At 37.9% G+C, this 22,641-nt stretch overlaps 1 protein-coding gene across 1 annotated transcript in view; it reads right to left on the reverse strand.

Annotated features, from left to right (window-relative positions):
* Positions 1-399: 399 nt before the first annotated feature.
* The window catches only part of LOC109099903 (phosphofurin acidic cluster sorting protein 2-like), a 70,614-nt gene continuing 48,372 nt past the window's right edge, over positions 400-22,641 (reverse strand). The window contains exons 11-24 of the mRNA XM_042712243.1: positions 21,606-21,692; positions 18,678-18,814; positions 13,718-13,850; positions 13,502-13,606; positions 12,978-13,084; positions 12,677-12,831; positions 12,172-12,282; positions 11,971-12,073; positions 8,576-8,618; positions 5,868-5,910; positions 5,630-5,771; positions 5,076-5,299; positions 4,854-4,967; positions 400-1,838 (exon numbers count right to left, since the gene is read on the reverse strand). Coding sequence (XP_042568177.1) covers positions 1,723-1,838; positions 4,854-4,967; positions 5,076-5,299; positions 5,630-5,771; positions 5,868-5,910; positions 8,576-8,618; positions 11,971-12,073; positions 12,172-12,282; positions 12,677-12,831; positions 12,978-13,084; positions 13,502-13,606; positions 13,718-13,850; positions 18,678-18,814; positions 21,606-21,692 — 1,620 coding nt within the window. The 3' untranslated portion in view covers positions 400-1,722. The remainder of the gene's footprint in view (positions 1,839-4,853; positions 4,968-5,075; positions 5,300-5,629; positions 5,772-5,867; positions 5,911-8,575; positions 8,619-11,970; positions 12,074-12,171; positions 12,283-12,676; positions 12,832-12,977; positions 13,085-13,501; positions 13,607-13,717; positions 13,851-18,677; positions 18,815-21,605; positions 21,693-22,641) is intronic.

Raw genomic sequence — 22,641 nt, forward strand, 5'->3', positions numbered from 1 at the left:
GTGCAAATGTCTGCATTTCTATTTGAAACAGACAGATCAAATATTAGTGTTCTCTCAGTTTTAAAGATTAAAAGAAGAAGAAAAAAAAAAAACATCTTATGTTGCCCTAAAAGTAGTGCTTAAAAACAACCAGAGGCCCAAAATGGTTGAACAAACCTCAGCAGTCCACCTCAAAAAACAAAACCAGTACAAAAACTTGGTTAAAACATAGAATAAAAAGAACTGTAACAGTTCTGTTCATGAAAGACATGAAAACATCGATTTTATGCGTATTGTAACTATATCGCAGTTTGAGATTGGCTGTAAAATAACGCCACAAGTCATAACAGCAAACTCAATGAAATTAATACTGAAATTCTTTTTATCTGTCTCTCACTCTTACACAGCTTTATGCACACACACACACACACACACACACACACACACACACACACACACACTCACACACACACACACACACACACACACACACACACACACACACACACACACACACACACACAACCACAGGTAAAGCTACTATCACTCTCCCTCAGTATTTACAAACAGGCAATTTTTGTAAAGGGACTTTTGAAGAGTGAGAAAACATAAACAGATCCACCACAGAAGTTACAAAAAGTTGGCCGGACGTCCTGTAATCATCCCAATAATCTTTTAGTATGAGCCCTAATTAGCCGGCAGTAACTGGACCCTGTATGCAACACAAAGACACAGCCTTTCTAAAAACACCTGGTAACATGGTCACCATGAACGATCAGAGATGGAAGGTAGAAATGTTAAAAGAGTAAAAAGTGAAAATTTCTCCTCATCACCCTACACAGAGGGAATAAAACGATTTAAAGGGCTTTTTAAAGCATTTAACATTTTAAAAACTGATATTTCCCTTTAGGCTGAACCCACACAATCTGCCTTCTTCATACAAAATACCAAAGCACCACTAGTCCACATGTGTTCCCATCCCCCTCAACACGCCTGTCATATTCATCCAGGTAATGAAATTATAAAGTACTGTATTAAATAACCAAAGACACTTTACTTAATCTAAAAGTGTTCGTTACTAAAATTTAAAGGACGTGCCCTTTAGAATTCACAGATACACTAAAATCATTCAACAAACAGTAACATAAACTCCTCCCACCAGTTATGTGGCCCCTCCCACTTGCACTTGAATCACTCCTATTTGTCATTTAAAGGAACAGTTCACCCAAAATTTAATTTAATGCTATCATCAATTTACCGATGTCAAAACTGGCACAGAATGAGATTTACAAGCTACGGAGAACTGTTTCACACATATCTGTCATAAGATGGGCAAACTATTCCTTTAACCTCTCCCATTTGTAAATATTAACACGACATTACCAAACCCCACACAAACTTTTAGAATAAAATTTCAAACAAGCTCACTTCATATATCCCACCCTATAATATTGTACATAGAACAATTATCAACACGGAAAATTTCACAGAAATAATAACAAACTTTAACCCAACAAAGTGCAAACTGATTCTGCTGTACGTGCTGGTACGATTCCTACCACAACATGTGCTGCTCATCTTAAATTTAAAGACCAATGATCCTTCCACCGCCAAAGCAACAAAAAATGACAAGTAACATCACTAACAACATTTCTGTCAAGGACACAGGCTTTTAAATTGACCATTTCCACAGGAAAATCCATTTGTCTGTTTTATCCCCCATCTGTAAATGGCAGCAGCAGGTCACATGGGTTTGCTGTAGCCAAAGATTCCTACAGGGAAGTGTTTCACGTGAGTCGGCCACTGCGCGGCCAGCTGGAAAAACTTCACGTCATGCCACTCTACGCCATCGATGGACACTGCAGAGACAAAGACAGTTTAACTGACTGCTATTAGAAGTCACACAATAATATATCTAATAGCAAATTTAGATAGAAAGTTTAGAATGACTATAAAAAGCACACTGCAATCATGTCTTATGTAATAGCAAATTTAGAATGACTATAAAAAGCACACTGCAATTTTGTTTTTTGTTTTAATTTAATATATAACTGTAATAAATCCTGAAATACAGTATTTATTATATTTATTATTGTTTACAATACTTTTAAATACTTAGTATTAAAGTTTAAACAGTTATATTGTTTAAATTTATTGTTCGTTTTAATTTATTTTACAATTTATATTATCTATTTGAAGTTAGATGTTTTAAGATTTATTTTGTTCCTGTGATCATTTTAATCTGAATCAGTCATCCATATCCCTACACCAACCTTCAGCTTCACCATGATCTTCAGAAACAATTCTAATATGATGTATTTGCTGCTCAAAAACATTTCTGACTTATTATCTATGGTTCTTCAAAACAGTTTTAATAGTTTAGTTTAAAACAAAGATGTTTTTTTGTTCAGTTATGCTTCTCCAAAATCAACAGTTTTAATACTTTAGTTAAAACTGTGATTTTTTTTGTTCAGTATGCTTTGATGAATAGAATGTTCAAATTAGTTGCATTTATTTATTTTAACAAGGACCCATGCAAGGTTTTACTAAAATAATTACAAGTACACATCCTGATTTTGCTGAGTTAGATGTGTTCCTAGGTCAACATATTTTGTTGACCCTAGAACGACATTTTAATCTAAAAATTTAGTCTTGTCCATATCCCTACACCTAACCCTAGCCTTAACCATTAGTAATCAGAGGAAACAATAGATGAATGACACTGATGTACAAGCACCAAACACTGATTGTAAGCCTAAACTTCACAAAAACTATGGTTCTTCAAATCTGATTGGTTAATCACAGTTTTGTTTCAGGGTCAACAAAGATGTTTATCCAGGAACATCGCAGATAACAGAATTTTGTTATAAGAACGTTCTCCAAATATTCAGTGTTGGTTCTGGGAACGAAAAAAAATGTCCAGGTTTCTTGAAGTTAGAGGAATGTTTTTAAAAGGTCTGATGTTCCCCAAACGTTCTTTCAACTTGATTTTGATTTAAAATTCAGCATTCTAGGAACGTTGATTCGTAACATTTCAAAAACATAAAAATATCCAGTTTTCTTAATGTTAGTAGAATGTTATTTAAAGGTATGATGTTCCTGAAACATTCTTTCAATCATTCAAACACCTGCTGTGAACAAGCACTGAAAGAAAGAGAAATAAGAACACAAAATACAACTTTCTTCAGCCACAGCTTTAGATGAACTGAAGATAAAATACATTAAGTCTTATTAAACAAATCCACAAACAGCATTACCAGCTTCATTTATAACTAACCAGATTGAATTTATTTCTGTAACACGTCTACAGAAGTTTTTATTGAGAATTAACCGAGGTATAGATGATGTCTTATTGGAAAATGTTTTGTTTGAGGTCACCATCATGGAGATCAGTGTTTGCTTTAGTTGACCCTCGACTTTTCTTGAATTGTTTTTTTTTTTTTGCAGCAATTGCAGGTATTTTCGGAAAACATTTCTGCGTTGATAAAGCGGATCAACATGTTTGTTTTAATAACAGGTAAATGACTGCATTAAAATGGTTTAAATAACCAATATGAAGAGAAATAATTTGTAACACAGTTGTTGTACTTCATATGCTGAATGTTGATGTCTGTGAGTTTATAAATACTGTCATTGTTAATATTTTGTTTAAAACATGTTTTTTTTGTTTTATTTAATAAAATAAATGAAATATTCATTCGGCTGAAACTGAAACACAACAGAAACACAACAATGGTGATGTGATTTCGTGTCTTGATAGAATATTTAAAAGGTTCAAAGGGTGTTTTGCTGCAATTTTTTTTTAATACAAAACACATTCAAAGGCTAACTTTTGTTATGTTTTTTTTTGTTTTCTAAGTTTTTGGTATTAAACTTTTAAGTAGTTTTTTGACAATAACGAATACTGTCACTGAAAATGTTAGCAATGATTATTTAAAACTTTAAAAAATATTTTTATTACACATTTGATTTTATGCATCTTTATTCACCTCAAAGCATATCCGCTTCCGCGCCCCCCCTGTGAACTCTGGCGCCCCCCTGAACCAATGGTCTAAACGACTATAAAGCAGTCATTTGTCTGTTACTAAAACAGACATGTTGATTTGCTTTATCAATGCAGAAATGCTTTCTGAAATCACCTGCAATTGCTGTAAAATAAGCAACTCAACAAAAGTCAAGGCTCAAGAGCACAACTAAAGAAAATACAGAGCTCCATGATGGTGACCTCAAACAAACTTCTGTAGACGTGTGACAAAAATAAAGTCAATCTGGTTAGTAATAACTGAAGCTGGAAATGCTGTTTGTTTAGTTGTTTAATAAGATCTTGAGAGATTTAGTGTCTTTTATCTTCAGTTCATTTAAGGCTGTGGCTGAAGAAAGTTGTATTTTGTGTTCTTATTTCTATATATTTCAGTGCTTGTTCACAGCAGGCATTTGAATGATTGAAAGAATGCTTCAGGAACATCATACTAACCTTTAAATAACATTCTACTAACATTAAGGGAACTAGACATTTGTATGTTTTTGGAATGTTACAAATTAACATTCCTAGAATGTTGAATTTTAAATCAAAATTAAGTTGAAAGAACGTTTGAAGAATATTACTTTTAAAAACGTTCCTTTAACTTCAAGAAAACTGGACATTTTTTTATGTTCCCAGAACCAACACTGAATATTTGGAGAGCTTTTTTATAACAAAATTCTGTTAGCTGGGATGTTGCACTTGGTAAAGTCAGGTTCTGCAATTACAAGTAGACAAGTGACCACAGGGTGGCAGTAGATCACAACCAGCAAATTTCACATTCATTCTGAACTTGCTCTACTTGGCGTTTCTACACTGAATTGTGTGGGTTTGTGTGTGTGTGTTGGTTTACCCTTCAGCATGGTGTGCTGGTGTTTAGCGGTGCAGATGAGTCTGCTGATGCTGTCTATCACCTGACTCTTAGAATCCACATCCTTCTCTTTTGGCTTCTTGCTCAGGAAAATCACTGAGAGTAGAAGGAAACCAGATGTGAAGCAGCAGTAACAACACATGGGAGACAAATGAACCACTTTTTTAGCTTTACAAGTCTGCAGCTCATTTTAACCAAACACACCTTTCTTGTTTTTCTCCTTCATGACAACGGTCATGGCCATTCCAGGAGGGGGTGTTGGCTCTCCTCCGCTGGGGATTCGGGAAACCTGCAGTGAGCGGAAGTTGCTCTTAAGTGTGTACTTACTTCCCACATCTCTTTTTTCACCCTCTTTCTTCTTCTCTGCGCCCTGTAATGTCCAGTAGTCCACTTGAAGACCCATCACCTCACCCCCGGTGCCTGGAGAGCTGCATACACACACGATTTAGATATAAGTGCACAGTAGATATACAGTAAGGTTTTTCACGTGTCTTTTTCACTGACACCAATGGTCATGTTCGACTTCCATTTCAAACTTAATTTTTTCCTCAGTGAAATGGTTTACATTATGTTGTCCAGGAAAATGATCAGCATTCGTTTGCACTAAACTTGGTAACTTTGGTAACAGGGTTGAGTGGTCATGTTTGACTCATGCTCATTTCCAACCTCATTTCCCACTGAAATGGTTTGCGGTATGTTGTCTGGGACAATGATCAGGATTCTTTGCTGTTTAGCTACATCTGCACAGTTTCTCGTACCCTGCTCCAGAGAGACTGGCAGAAACAGAGGGGGATGACGGAGGGGTGGAGGTCACGTCTTTCCCGTATGGTGTTCCCGTCTGTGCTGGAGGTGAGGAGAGCATGTTCACACCGCCCACCATCACTGCGTCATCGGAGTCCACTGCCAGACACACACACACACACACACACACACATATCAATCATGTTTCACTGCTGTTATTGTTTTCATTATGGTCTTGACTCAAATAAATCGTACCTGATGTAGATAAGCTGTGCTCCACAATTCCCACTTTCACCAACTGCAAGAAAAAACACATCCGAATCCTAAATTACATAGGTCAGTTATGTTTGGAACAGCATAGTTTCTGTAGTATTTTTCATATGCACAGAATATCCACAAAATGTGCAATATACATCCAGCACTGTGCACAATACTGTATCCCACAATGCAATACACTAGACTTAACATTACTTTTATAATGTGATGGTACCAACTGCTAGTGATATCAACTGTGATTTCTAATATCTTGTTCTTGATCAAAATGACAAAAGTTAAAGGTGTCATATGATGTTGCTAAAAATAACATTATTTTGTGTATTTGGTGTAATGATATGTGTTTATGCGGTTTAGGGTTCAAAACACATTTTTTCCACATACTGTACATTATTGTTTCTCCTCTATTCCCCGCCTTTCTGAAACGCATCGTTTTTTACAAAGGTCATCGGTCTGAAAAGCGAGATGTGCTGTGATTGGCCAGCTATCCAGTGCATTGTGATTGGCCGAATGCCTCAAGCGTGTGACGGAAATGTTATGCCACTTGTCATACTGTGATGCATGTCCCGGTCAGAACACCAGCGCGACAGGACAATAACAATAAAACCCATTACAAACGAGCCATTTGTTGCATCCAGTGGGGACATAATTACAGATTATAATGATTTATACTGTGTTTTTACACATTGCGTCGCGTCGCGTAAACATAAAACCATGTATGCATTTATGATCAGAAAAATGACAAGCGCTACTTTACACCAGCGGTTCTCAATTCCAGTCCTCGCACCACCCAGCTCTGCATACTTCGCACGTCTCTCTTTGTTAAAACACCTGATTCAGATAATCAGCTCGTTAGAAGTGAGCTCCGTGCATGAAATGTGTTCCCATTGACATGGTCCCTACACAGTGTTCATTGCTCTCTACTCCCTGAGCAGGGGAAATCTATTTAAGTTTACTTCACTTCGGAACATTCATTCACAGATTTGCGCTGCGCAACGTCTTCATACACGGGCAAGTGTGACATCATATATCTCTGTAAATAAATACAGTTTAAATTTACATCTCGCACACTTCAATGCACTTTGAATGGAACATATATGCTCGCTTTAAACTGGAATCATGGCGGAATATCCTGTGATGTCCACTTCGCAGGGCACTTATGTTCAAATAGAACAAACGTCTGAAGCGATAAGAGAGACATACAAAATGTGCAGAGCAGGGGGGAGGACTGGAATTGAGAACCGCTGCTATACACTCCTCAAAACTCACGTTTGAATCATCAGTGGCAAATCCTTTACATATGTAAATGCACTTACAGACTGTGAGTCAGAAGCGCCGGCACTGTAGTCTTGTATCCCTTGATTTCTAGTTGTATCCTCTTTTGGAAGGCCAAACAAAGTATTATCGCTTTCACAACGAAACAGCGTCTCCACAACATGGCACCGGCGGCAACAGCGAAAATCAAAGGTTACGCCTTCTTTCTTTGCGTGAATATTTGGGCGGCGTTATGCAAATCTTCCCACACAGTGATGTAGACATGTGGGGCATGTTTAAACGAGGCGTTTCAGGGGGACGTGGACGAGTCTTAACTTTTATAAAGAATATCTCTTTGGATTTGAGACTTTAGTCTTTGCAACTTTGCAGATCTTCTTTATGCACCAAGAGCTTGTAACACTCCAAAGAGAAAGGAAAACTTGAAATCGCAACATATGATCCCTTAAAGCCGATTTTATACAAAATTGGGTTAAAAACAATTTTTTTTAAAGATAACTGGAAATATACACATTTAATCATGACAAGTTGTGACAATAATGTAAAAGAAATAATGTAAAAGAAACGTAGCATACTGTTGTTTATCTAAAGTTTATCTTTTAAACAATTTTGTTTCAAATATTTCATTATATTGTATATACAATATATAGTAACCAATACATAATTTGCTCTACACAATGAACAAATTTGGCATAAAAAATAACTTCTAATATTTACAAATATGACGGCTGTTAAAAATCTTGTTTTTCACACTTAGAACTACCGAACATATTGTTAATGCTATTAATGGTTCTCTGTTTGTTAAAAGCGAAAAAAAGCCTCAAACTTAAAAAATGTTTAAGTCTTGTTTTATCCCCCCCCAAAAAAAGGACTTCAGGAGGTCAAACTTAATATTATATGAGGCGTTTTATTTTAAATCTATTTTAAATGAGGTTTGCAATTTTTTCAACCCTGTTACCAAAATCTCTAAATACAAATTTGAGTGATCTCGTTATTTTCCTGCAATAAACATTACATAAACAAAATTTTAGTAGATAACACTTTTTTGTTTGTTACTATAGCTATGGTAACAGGGTTGAATGGTTGAGCTTCATGAGGTTGCGCTAACAAATTTGTGTCAAAATTGAGAAATTGGAATGAGATTGTGTTGGAATTTATCATTTTGTGTAACAAGGAAAAATCATGCAATAACAGGATGGTGCTAAACATTGTTTTTAGGCTATTTAAATTAGATACTAATTTATATGATTAAGATTAAGTATTTATTTATAATTAAAATATATATTTCCCACTATAACAAACATGGGATATGTGCTTCTAATGTTTTTGTAATTGGACAACCAAGTATATTTGTGGAAAGTGCAACTGACACTTTAGAACAACAACAGAGAGGAAATGAAAGAGAAAGCATTTCTCACCCCAATGAATGGGACAAACTTCTGGCAGGAGTCTTCGTCAGGGCTGTGGAGGTCAAACAGGAGGGAGTCGTTAGCACAGGGCTGACAGGACGCGTAATGTTAAGCTGTCAGTGAGGGCGGATGGTCTGAGAGATGCTTGTGAAGTCGTCAGGGTATGGGGGTGAGAATGGGGGTGTCAGATCAGATAGTGTGACACAGAGTGGTGCCCTCTAATTGACAGAGTGCTGTGAGGCCACAGTGAGTGTGAGGGCTCATGCCATGAGAGGATGCTGGGATAGCTTCTTACATCCTCCACCAATCGGGGGGTGTAAGGCTGCAGGCTATGGGGGCGCTTCATTATTGAACTCACTGTTATATAATCTTTTAATCTTTTGTGAAACCAGAAAACAAGGAACTTCCAAGATTCTGATTTTAGTTGATTGTAGTTGACATAAACAGAGCTGGCATGTATTCACGTGTAGCCAGACTTGACTATCAGCATAAAGCCTGATCCACATTGCAGTGTTTTTGTCTGACTAACATGAACTGGCAAACTCCACCAACTGGGTCAATGCCTTTAAAGAGTTTCCATGGTAATAGTAATAGTAAAAACAAGGAAAACCTTTAAAAAATTTAAATAAAATAATAATAATGATAATTATAATGCATGTGCCAGGTTATTTACTATTTTAAAGAAAAGTTTAAATGTAACAGTTTAATTTTAAATGTAAAGATTAAACCCAACATATTTTCCTTATACCGTGAATACATGTGCGTGCACAACTTAATCATTACTTTAAAAAAATAAATATCAAATTACTGTAGTTGCACCACATGACATTGACCAACCTTGCGCTTTAATTATTTTGTATTTTAAGAGACATATTGATCTGTACAAAAAGTCAGTCCCTCTATGACATGATTTCCTGTTTTATTTTTTATTTCTGCATGTTTTGTTGTTCAAACCACTTGACTTTTGATTTCAGCAGTCTTCTCAAATAGAAAATTAACTTTCTTGAGTTTTGATTGGCTTGGCCAGGGAGCATAAACAAAATCGTAAAATGTGACCATTTAATTCATTCTCAATGGGTGAAATCAATTCATCATTTATTTTCCTTGCTGAACTTTTCACTCAGAACACGTAATGCACAACATTATAGAAATAAAATGGGTTCTGAACATTGTTGAACATTTATTTTAGGCCCTGCTCAAATGCATCAGCTAAAATAATTGTAAAATGATGGCGAGGAAGGGTTGGCGTTATTGTTGATATTTTAATGTGATCTGATGACACACCTGCAGCACAACACTCATCCTCTGCTGTCCATTATCACTTCATTCATTTCTCTTTGTTGTCTCTCTATAGGTGTTCTATCACTTTCTGTACCCCTGGGTTTCTCTCTGTATACCTCCCTTTATCTTTTTCTAGTTTGTTCGCATTCAAAGTGATAATTGGTTGTGTGACCTTTTGTATTTGTGCTCGTCCTTCTGCTGCAGAACTGCAGACTATCACAGATTTATGTTCCAGTCAGTGTGTACAGTATGTACTATGTTTCATCCAATATTTGGATGATTGTTGACAGACTGCCAACGGGTAAAACAGGATTCTACATTCCTTTATTCCCAAATCATTCCAAAACCTGTTGCTTTGGACACAAGAAACTATCATGTTTTATATATATATATATATATATATAATATATATATATATATATATATATATATATATATATATATATATATATATATAGCAAGCAGCTAAAATCAAATTAGTTTAATTTACTATTAATAAGTTGATCACATTAATGAAATTGATGCTGAAAAACATGATCATACAAAATATTAACAAAAACTCTTAAGAGTCTTCCTCACTCAACAGAATCGTAATATTTCGTATAGAAACTCTAGCAGGTATGAACCTGCAACCTGTCAGTCACCACATTTTTAACCACTAAACCACCGTAATTCACTCGTCTAATTTCAGTTAGTCATCTCTTATCTTCAAACCTGTTAAACTCAAACCAAACTAAATCAGTTAAAGACACAAAAAGACTGAATTATGAACACAAAACACACAGTGAGCAAAAACTAGTATTCACGCGACAGGTGTGTGAGGTTAACATACTGAGAGCATGAGTGATTTAAACCACAGCAAACATTCACATCAACCCAAACACACGATTAGGTACCTGATGTAAAAATCAAAATACAAACTTCTCTTCTGAAGGCAAAAACAAAAGAAAAGGAGGGAAAAACCCAAAGCATAACAGTTACTGCGCCATCCTCAACACACATCCACTTCTTAATGACAAAATAAAACAAGGTCAAACAAACAAGTGACAATTAAAAAAAAGAAAATGCAAGTGTAACTGATTGTTTGATCTACTTTATGGACTAACTACTCATACTCATGATACTCATAATAATTCATTGCTTGCCACATTTCACCTCATATTTTTATATTTTGCAATAAAAGACGGTTTTGCATTTAGAAGAGTAAGTCTTTAAGTACTATTAAGATTATTTTATGACAATCAATCAGATTTCCCCTAAATTCTCATTACTGCAGTGTATCTGCACACAGTTGTACTTTTTTGTTATTGTCAGTGGTGATTTTCATTAGATTCTTTACTGTAATAATAATAAAAAAGGCTTAATTTTCTTGAACTAAAATAAATATTTTTAATATATAAATTTAATATATTTTTAAAAATATGGCTTCGGTATCTTTGTAAATTTTGTAAGATTAACCCTTTACATTTAGACTTCTGGGGTTATGACACACTTTATTCAACTGTATTTTGACCAGATGGTGAACAAACATACACTACATTCAAGTATCAGTAGCTGCGTTTCCATTACCCTTCAAATTGCGCAAACTGAAATTGCGAATTGAAAATACACCTAATGGAAACGCGTCAATTTCGCAAAAACACCCATGTATCGCAAAAGAGTTTTTACACTCACATGAGGTAGTTTTTCAGGCAATTCGAAAAAGCAATATTTCACATTTTTTTCCGAATTAACAGGTCACATGGCATACGTAAAAAGTCATATGATCATTCTTCAATGTACTATAACCTCCAAAAAACACTTGTGTTACAGTCGCCCCACGGCACGTCCCAGAAGCTGCTCTCCATGCTGCTTCTGTCAAGATACACACATACACTTCCTTTGATTAAATATAATGGCTAGTGTAGCCAAAATCCATTGCCATGACTTATCGCGAGAAGAAAAAATTATATTTTAGTTGTACAACATCGGTTAATGTAAACGCCGTCATTTCGCAATACTTTTTTATCGAAATTCATAAAATATCGCCAAAGTTTTGTGCAAATCTGTAATGGAAATGCGCCTACTGACACGTGCCACATCATTAATTACATATTCTCAAGCATGCATACACAAAACAATACCTTTTTTGTTTATAGGTGAGCATTGCTTCAGAAATTGGGAACTGGTGGGAGAGGCTGGCTCCAGTCAGATACTGTGAGACCCGTCCGGCCACATCAATATTATCTGTGGACATTTTTAACATCACACACATTAAGAACCAGCATCAAATCAGATAATAAAGGCATCAGATTTGAAGAGCCCATATTAGCAGAGATTCTAACCTGAATTAGGAGCTTCTAACCTCGCGAACACGTCCCTCCATCCTGCGTCCATGAAGATGTTATTGAACTTACTGTCAAATGTTGAGATGTACTTGGCCAGTGGATGACAACCTGATCAAAAACAAAATACATTGAAGAAATACCAGAGAATAAATTGGTTGTCTTTCACATTAGATCAGATCCAAAATAAACACTCACTAAGCACCAAATATGTCTAAAACCTGGCTTTGGTGCATAAATAATACCATCAGCTGGGCGGCAACTCTATTAGGAACACAATGCATGTTTTAATTGAATTGTGTGAACCCTTCCATTAAGCTGCCAAAACAGAAATAATCTGAAAAAATCTGTCACAAAATCTGTCTCCGTGTTTTTCTGACACATACAGTTTTACTGAGGGAGGTGTATATGAAAAAGCAGCTATGAAAACCCATTGTCATTAACATAACATCTCTCATTTGAGGGATACTTTTGCCATGTGCTTAAGATGCTTTATTCTGCTTACCGACAGGAATGACTAGAAACCGGATGTAGCTCAACCAATCGGGCGTCTTGTTGGCGAGCTGCTCCACAAAGCAGCGCAGGACCGTGCTGAGGTAACTCTGATCGCCCGCCACCGCCACTTTAATGGTGGGTGGTGTTTGTGCATTACAGTTGCAGCTGACACAACGACAAACACCAAAAGACAAAAAATCATACTCCAGTTCTCACAAAAATACCCACTCAATTAATGTTCTCACTCGTTAAGCGTGCTGGGGTGTATTGTGAGTGCACAGTGAGGATTTTCTGTGGCCGGTGAGGCTTACAATCGTTGAATCCTGGTGACGATTGTGTTGAAGGCGGCCTGAACATCTGCGGGGGAGACGGTGGACACAATCGGCTGCTTGTGCTCCTGAAGAATCTCATTCAAATACTGCCACAGAAACAGAGTTCCCGGTTCAAAAAGCAGCATGAGGGAATTAGTGCGAATGCTAAAAACACAAGTTATGAGGACTGGGATGTGAATAATGGCTTCCCCTGCGGCACACATCAGCCTCGGGTAAGGATGCATGTCCAAATAAATCCAAACAGACAAGACAAGTGATACAAAGGGTTTGTATCCCCAGGTTAATGCGTCGGCCCTGTATTACCACCATAACCATCCCTTGTTAAAATAATGTACTATTAAATAAACCAAACACTGAACTCTTGGAAAATTAAATAAAGGCCAAGTCTCCTCTTTTCTTTAATTATAACTCTCTTATAACTCTGTTACTGTTTTGAAGGCACCATCGTATCCAGACTATAGGGATGTGGGATTGACTAGTATATAAACATTTACAGTACACACCTGTCCCTGCCAGTCTGTAGTGTTAATGAGAATGATATTCTCTGGCAGATGTTCGTCAGAGTTCAGGATCTGGTTGAGTTGATCGTAGACTGATTTCCTCGGGACCTGCGACAGGAAGGACATAAGGTCAGAAAATGAGCACTCGTGTACATAAATCAGTCTTACAGTATTTCCTTATTCTTATCCTGACAGACACAAACACACACTTACACAAACCTGTGTGATGAGCCTGGAGTCTGGCGAGGTCTCGCTCTCGATGCTGCTGGTGCGATCGCTCTGAGCTTTAGAGTTCTGTCTGTCCTTCATGGATGTGCTTCGTGGACGTCGCTGCAGCTTACTGTCTGTTTTACTGGCCACCGGACAAGGAGAAAGATTTATTAGAACTGCTGTAATGAGAGCAGACATTATAGGTTCTGCTGGAAAACCAAGCTAAAACCCGTTGAAGGCAATAGGTGTGTTTCAGAACATTGTAGCTGGTTTCTAGACGATCCAAGCTGGTCTGGTGATTGACCAGCAGGACCGGATATAAATGCAGAATATTCAACTCACAGATGAAGAACACTTCACAGTTGTCATTTCAGTCTGAACTGAGAGCTGTAGCACTATAATAGAGCTGACCGTGCATCACAATTTGTGCCATCTTCTGCCTCCCAAGGCACCACAGAAAGAAGCTAAAAAGAGGCGAATCAGTGATGCACTGCTGCATTCCACATTTACTAAAGTGTCTGTGAGCCCATCGCTCGGGGACTGAGTCTTAATGAGCTCTTTAGCCAATGCAAACACACACATATGCCGTCTAGTACGTGTCTGTGAGAACAAACAACTAGAAAACTACATGGAAGAAGAGACGACTTGATGTTATGATGGACCACAAGAGAAAGATAACAGATGGGTGTTTCTTCATCCCCTCGCGGATGACTGCCCCAATCAAAACACAAAGTAAAGTCCAGGCCTGGTCCTCTCTCGTCTTGCACTGTCATCACTCCTCCTTTTATCCTTCCGGAGCTCCTCTGTGGGACTCGAGACCGGTGAGTGGCGCATTAGCATTTACTCCACCGGTCTCGCTCCGATCCCGCGACTCTCGGACCAGCCCCACTCATCACATACCCCCATCACCCTTCGCAGGCCTGGGGATACCCACGAGACTGCGCTCTACTCCCCCCTCTGGGGGAGCCGATCACGGTGGCCGCTGCATATCTGGGGGTATGGACAGACAGACGAGGCGAGAGAAAAGGAGACGGAAGGATGAGGAGAGACAGAGACGAGAGAGGGTAGAGAGAAAAAAAACACCTTGTTCCGGTTCCCAGACACACTGCCGCACGGCCCTCCACCAGCTGGGTAATGCCTGGCGTTAGCACTGGATAGCTCTCGGTGGACGGCCCGACACTCCTCCGCCACCTGGTGGACGACGACGGCTCCTCCGAGTTTGGGCAGCCGGCTGGAGTCCCCTGTTCCCTGCTCCTCCCCATCATGGCAGAGGGCAGCAGGTGAACGGCGGCGACTCCTTCGCTCCCTCACGGATGGCAGCCATCCCTCCATCCCTCCACATCCCAGGCGGCCGGCAGCGAGTAATTTTTAGATTTTTAATCAAAATGGCACAAATTCAATCTTCCGGTGAAACAACAGACTTCTCTCTGCCAATGTACTGTATGCCAGACTTTAGTTTACTTAAACCCCATGCCTTTCTACAATTGACTTCAAGCTTGATTCCAATCCGTCTCCATTCAATCAACAACTGGTGCATAGAACCAAGTCCCTACTTTGTTTTTCATTAGCCATTTCACTCTGATGTATGTCACCAAATTTATTGTAGGTTGTGGTGACATATTTGTGGTTATATTTCATTTTTTATAATGGTTTTTCATGTTTTAAGACAACGCAAAAAACATAAAGTCATCTATAAATAAAAAAGACATTCATATAGAAAAAGTTGTAACACTTTAGAATCCGGACCAATTCTCACTATTAACTAGTTTTCTATTAGCATGCATATTACTAGTATATTTCCTATTTACTTATAAAGCAAAAAATCTGCATGACCATATTCTACAGCCTAATCCTACCCAATACCTAAACTTAACAACTACCTTACTAATGTCACGATATGCTGCCGGAAGGAATGAAGGGGCCACCATTTATTAAATCCAACACACAGGGTAAATCCACACTTGGAAGGGAAGGAAGACACACGTACACAACTGGCAGACAACAGACTAGGCTAAATATACAGGATAACGAGGGAATTGGGAGGAACACAGCTGAACAGAATGACTAATTTGACAGACAACAAGGACAGGAACAGTAACGACCAAATAAGGGCACATGAGGGAGAAACTGGGTCAGGGGAGCACATGGGGAGCAAAACACAAAATAGACAGTATAATCCTGACAACTAAGTAGGGCTGTGCGATTAATCGAATCGTTACAGAGCATATGCATGACTTGAGTGGCAATCCTTACTAACCAAAAGAGTAAGCGCACCTCCTTTCTCCCCAATCAGCTCTGCTCTAGCCAACTGCATAAATGTCTACCATAAAAAAAAAAACAGAAAGCTGAAGAGAGAGAGTGTGTGATTATGGCGTCTACAGGGTCAGATTGATAGTTGGTAAAGTAATACTAAAGAAAAACTTATGTTATATGAGATTACTTCGAGACACCAAAAAGGTAACGTTAATTTGCAAGAGCTGTGTCACAACACATGTCAAGAGCTCCCTTATCGGTTCTGCTTTCAGTGCTGGAGAATAAAAGGTACATTCTTAGATGTTTTTATTAATACATATACGCTATGTTGCACATTTTATCTCCCCAACAGTTTCTAATTTGAAAGAAGTTTATAATGCATGTTCACTATTCCCAATTCAGAAGAGTGCACACACAGCCTTTGTCTCTGAATGATTCTCATACTCGCTCCTCTCTGCCGCGTCTCACGGAGGATCTGTTACACTTGCCGCACACACGCAGTCTGTCTCGTAATGCTTGGTTATACTCGCGCGCGGCTCCGCACCACATGTCTCTATGAGCACATCTGGCAATAAGGACGAGGTTGATGCAAGTGCGCAATCTGTGGCAACTCGCACCTAGCTCCGCGTTTAAAACAAGTGTAAATTCAGTCTAACTGCTTTGCTAATTTCACTTGGATAAGATGAAACATATGAAACATTCAGCACACTTGTTCTTAAAATCCCAAATGCTTAAAAAATAATAAATCAGCCTACGTAATAATTGACTGAAGTAATACAGTTCATTATTTGCACAAAATAAACTAATCTTTTCTGTGAAATCCAGTAATTAAGTAAATTCTGTAAAAGTAGAAATAGCATTAAAATATTCCATGCTGAAAAAACAAACAAAAAAAACAAACAAACAATAGAACCCCTCCCAAAACACAATAGAAAATGTAATGGATTTAAGGGTTATATATACTGGTAATTATATTGGCTTTAATGTAAACTATAATGGTGTCTACTGGTATTTGATGGATTCTATTGGTGGGACGTAATCTGTCAGATGGGAAACCATAGAACAACAGTAATTCCTATTGGAATAATGCCCAAAACACTATATAAAAAGGAATTTTGTTATTGTTTTAATGGAAACTATAAGAATTTCTGTGATGGTTTCTATTGTTTGTTTTTTTTCAGCAGGTTAATGATACCCATACTGTGCTGCACACTATTGACAATATGAAGCTGAAGCTTGACTTTGCAAAAATAAAATCGCAAATCAAATCGCAATAGCAATATCTTTAAAAAAATTGCAATTAGATATTTTCCCCAAATCGCACAGCCCTACAACTAAGCAGTGATTAGGAGCTTATTGAGGCAAAAGTCATAGTTAAAGGCACATTATGAAAGATTTTCGTAATAAAATATTCAAAAACCACTTGCACATTGTTATGTATTTCATCAATGACGTAATATCCACACTATCGGTTTCTGCTTGTAGAAACTATGGCAACACACGTGGACAAAAATGCTGCTGCAGTTAAACTAAATCCATTACGGCAGTCACAAATAAAATGAAAATGAAATGAAAAGTGTTGGCTGCAGCATTAAATTTAGATCTGCTCAATGTTGCACCATGAATTTTTCTCCGTGTTTTTACAGTGTTCCATGTTATAACCAATCACACACAAGTCTGTTGCATTTTTAATGCATCGGCCAGTCAGAGGCGTTTAGATGAGTCATTGCTGAAACACCAGAGTTTTGTTGTTCAGTGTATTCTCTCATCATAAACAACAAACTGCAGATGTACGTATGATACAGTATAAGTAGGAGATTCATTCATCAAACAGTGTATAGACAGCTTTACTGATTATAAGGTGAGTTTTCTGAGAGTGCTTAAACTCACTAATGTTAAATGTTCTTTGCTCGCTTCCTCTATATAATTTATTTGCTGTTTGAATAACTTCGGAAGGTACAGGTAGGTAATAAAAAAAATTATTCATTACATCTGAGAACATGATTCGTACATCTCTGGATGGTGAAAACCACATCTCCCTTCGTTCCACTCTCCTTCATGGCGTCATAAAGCTTCGCCTTTGTTGTTGTTTTGAAAATGCAACCTCTAGCGGCAAAAACTTTAATAGTTAATTCTTAGCATGAATTGAACCTAAAAATAAAGTGTGAAAGAAAAGTTGTAATCTTCATTTTAATGTCCAGTAAAGGCCTACTGACACCAACATGAATGTTCAGCACAAAAAATTTGTCAGATTTTCACATTTATGATTCATATGTTGAGACTAATGTTTAAAAAAACATCAAACAGGCTGAATGAAAATGCAGTTTCACTCTCTGAAAGTAGGTGGTGCTTACATTAACATTACATTAAGGAAACATCTCTGTGATGCAAAACATTGCACATCTTCCTGTTCAACATTCACTTGTCACAGGAAGACGAGGCAGAGCCAGTTTACTCTACTGTTTACTGCCGCTTAGACAAATAGTCTGTTCATGAGCACCACCAAGTTATAGTTTTATGTCACATCAGTGGCTCTGGGCATGTGACCAAAAGTATGAATCTTATTGGTTGGCCAGAGTTTTCTGAAGTGTGATGGAAAAGACATGTCAAATGGATGGCATGCGAATGTTTGCATTTGTCTGAACAGGTGCATTGCCACCAGTTTATTCACATTTAAAAAAATTTATTATTAAGAATATAAGGTCGCGCCTGTTACCTAGGTGACATGAGAGTCTGCGACTCAGCCTTGCAGAGTTTGCCCACCGTTCCTGCTAATTTCTCCGCGCTCACGTCCCAGCTCATGCTGGTGTCACATGTTGCCATGCCGCCACCAGCCTCGTCCTCCACCAGCTCCTGCGTGGAGAGATAAACATCAGACGGGAACATGTATCACTCTCTTCAAGGGCTCGTGAGAATTGTCATCTTGCTGTGGTGACAGCCACTTAGCCACAAAGCAGAATTGCGGTGTGTGTGTGTGTGTGTTTGACTTCCACACGCTAGATACTCTTAGAACTGATTAAGTGTGCGACACAGACCACAGCCTTTAATTATCAGCAGTCAGTGCACAAAAACAGAAAAACAGGATGGGCCTTATGAAAGAAGAATAGAGCATTTCTTTAACTAATGACAAAAAATGAAGAAAATGTGACTGGTGATTGCTTGCATAAAACTTGACACTACAATGCTAGGGTGTTCTGAATGGTTGCTAGGTAGTTGCTTACTGGCCCAGATAAAAAAAAAAAAAAAAACACCCCCAAGACTCATAATATGATATTCTGGTCTGTGGATATGAGTCTGAATTTTTGGGTACAAATGGTGTGGGACGATTTAGATGCTGAAGTTTAGTACTTAGCAGTGTTGTTATTGTTAATCAGTGTTTTTTATTTCTTTTGTTACCTTAGATACATTTGTCAAGTATCTGTATTGTTTTTTATTTTGGGAAACTTACACTTCACTACGTTCCAAAGCAAAATATTGTACTTTTTACTCCACTACATTTCATAAAAAACATACAGTTCCTCATTATTCCAGACTAGAGAAATCACCACCCCTTCTGAGACGCAATAGTGATGCCTGATTAGGAAACATGCTGATTTTTTCCAATGCACCTCTTAAACTGGTTCGAACTGAACAATTAATTGATGAAAGAACGATCTGGGGAGCATATACCCGATTTTATCGTACACAAAATTTTTAGCCAACTAGAGTAACAAATTCCATCGTTACCAACACAGTTCTGAAACTATAGTTCCAACGAACATTCGCAAACAGCATTGCAAACTTGCATGGTTGGAACTACAGCACTTGTGGTTAGAAAAATAGTTTCTTGTTAGTAAGACATGTGGACTTGTGGACGTGAACAAGCTAACACACAGTTCAATCTATATCTTCCATGGCATAAATATATATCCATTTCAGTCTACACTCACCTAAAGGATTATTAGGAACACCATACTAATACTGTGTTTGACCCCCTTTCGCCTTCAGAACTGCCTTAATTCTACGTGGCATTGATTCAACAAGGTGCTGAAAGCCATTCTTTAGAAATGTTGGCCCATATTGATAGGATAGCATCTTGCAGTTGATGGAGGTTTGTGGGATGTACATCCAGGGCACGAAGCTCCCGTTCCACCACATCCCAAAGATGCTCTATTGAGATCTGGTGACTGTGGGGGCCATTTAATACAGTGAACTCATTGTCATGTTCAAGAAACCAATATGAAATGATTCGAGCTTTGTGACATGGTGCATTATCCTGCTGGAAGTAGCCATCAGAGGATGGGTACATGGTGGTCATAAAGGGATGGACATGGTCAGAAACAATGCTCAGGTAGACTGTGGCATTTAAATGATGCCCAACTGGCACTAAGGGGCCTAAAGTGTGCCAAGAAAACATCCCCCACACCATTACACCACCACCAGCAGCCTGCACAGTGGTAACAAGGCATGATGGATCCATGTTCTCATTCTGTTTACACCAAACTCTGACTCTACCATTTGAATGTCTCAACAGAAATCGAGACTCATCAGACCAGGCAACATTTTTCCAGTCTTCAACTGTTCAATTTTGGTGAGCTCGTGCAAATTGTAGCCTCTTTTTCCTATTTGTAGTGGAGATGAGTGGTACCCGGTGGGGTCTTCTGCTGTTGTAGCCCATCCGCCTCAAGGTTGTGCGTGTTGTGGCCTCACAAATGCTTTGCTGCATACCTCGGTTGTAACGAGTGGTTATTTCAGTCAAAGTTGCTCTTCTATCAGCTTGAATCAGTCGGCCCATTATCCTCTGACCTCTAGCATCAACACGGCATTTTCACCCACAGGACTGCCGCATACTGGATGTTTTTCCCTTTTCACACCATTCTTTGTAAACCCTAGAAATGGTTGTGCGTGAAAATCCCAGTAACTGAGCAGATTGTGAAATACTCAGACCGGCCCGTCTGGCACCAACAACCATGCCACGCTCAAAATTGCTTAAATCACCTTTTTTTCCCACTCTGACATTCAGTTTGGAGTTCAGGAGATTGTCTTGACCAGGACCACACCCCTAAATGCATTGAAGCAACTGCCATGTGATTGGTTGATTAGATAATTGCAATAATGAGAAACTGAACAGGTGTTCCTAATAATCCTTTAGGTGAGTGTATAAGATTTAGCACAGGGGTGGCCAAAGTCAGTCCTGGAGAGCCACTGTCAGGATGGAGCTGAACTCTGCAGGACTTGTGGCTCTCCAGGAATAATGACTTAAAGGCCTATAATTCTATCCCAATTATGCAGAATATTATAACATATACCCTACTCCACAAGTTTTTAAAGTCCCACATGGATGCACTGTATTTGTTGGCTCTATTTCTCCCTGTCTCTCTCTCTCCTCCCATCCCTCTAAACGTGCCTCATTAGGGCTGTTGTTGTGCTGATGCTGGGTAATAAACACATTTAAACACTCACACACTGTTACTCTTCCCTTTAAGCAGATGTGAACTGATAGACACAGAGAGAAACCAGGGTAATCAACAGAAGAAAAGAAAGATGGATAGTAAACAACAGATATCAGCTATACATCAAGTAATCAATATTCTACATTATTCCAGACAGCTGTATAAAAATTGCTGTACGATAAATGTATAAACATACAAAAATTGTCACTGACCCCAGCTGCAGAGTCCACCACTGTAGGGTCATCATGATATCGGCCACCCGCCATCCTGTTCTTATCCACTGTTAACAGATCGCCACCCTGAAAACACACACAGAAACAAAGCACTATAGTGAGCATGGGGTTCAGGCTTTGGTTCTGCATGTATTTTCTTATCTCCTCCATACTCTTGTGAAAAAGAAGTACACCTTAGCATACTTTTAAAAAGAGTACTTATAGAAAACATGTATTTTAAAAGAACTTAAGTGTGAACCGAATGTAAAGTGATGTTTTCTGGCACTTAACTGCATGGTAACGGCAATTAAATGAAAATGTATTGTAGCTTAAACTTTAGAGTGCTTTTATGGCCCCCATAAGTAGGACTTCAATGCATTTTTATAGGTCATTTCATAATTACTTCTTTTGTCTTTGAAATATGGTTAAAGTGCTGCTGAATGTACTGACGAACATTTATGGTAAACTATAATATATTTAGTGTCTAAAATATATTCAATTTAGTACATTTAAATTATACTAACCTTAAAAATAATATTGAATAACACATTACAGTTCAAATTATAATCATGTGCTTTATGCTTTATTATGTTAGACAACACATCAGAATAAGTGTACTTATTTAACGATTATTAATCAATGATTTTAAAAGTTTACTGAGGAGCGTTAAGAAACAGTCCTGAAAGTGTACTCTCTTAAAGTGCACTTAAGTCGCCTTTTATATCATTAATATTATGTGTGATTATAGATTAAAAAAATAAATAAATATACCTCGAAGATTTGAAGTATACTACAAGTGCACATTCAAAATTAAGTGCACTTTTTTCCTACAAGGGCAGGGGATGCAAAAAATTATTTAATGAAGATTAGCAAGAAATGAACCAAACAAACCAACTCTGAGATAAATCGCAACACTACAAGCTTAGATTTGATGCAAAATTACTTTAAAATAAGAGAAAAAAGAAGACTGTGTAATTTATTTTATAGGGGATTGAATTTCTTATCTCATGAAGCACTGTGAATGACATGGAATCTA

Source organism: Cyprinus carpio, chromosome A22 (assembly GCF_018340385.1).
Source record: "Cyprinus carpio isolate SPL01 chromosome A22, ASM1834038v1, whole genome shotgun sequence".
Lineage (NCBI taxonomy): Eukaryota > Metazoa > Chordata > Actinopteri > Cypriniformes > Cyprinidae > Cyprinus > Cyprinus carpio.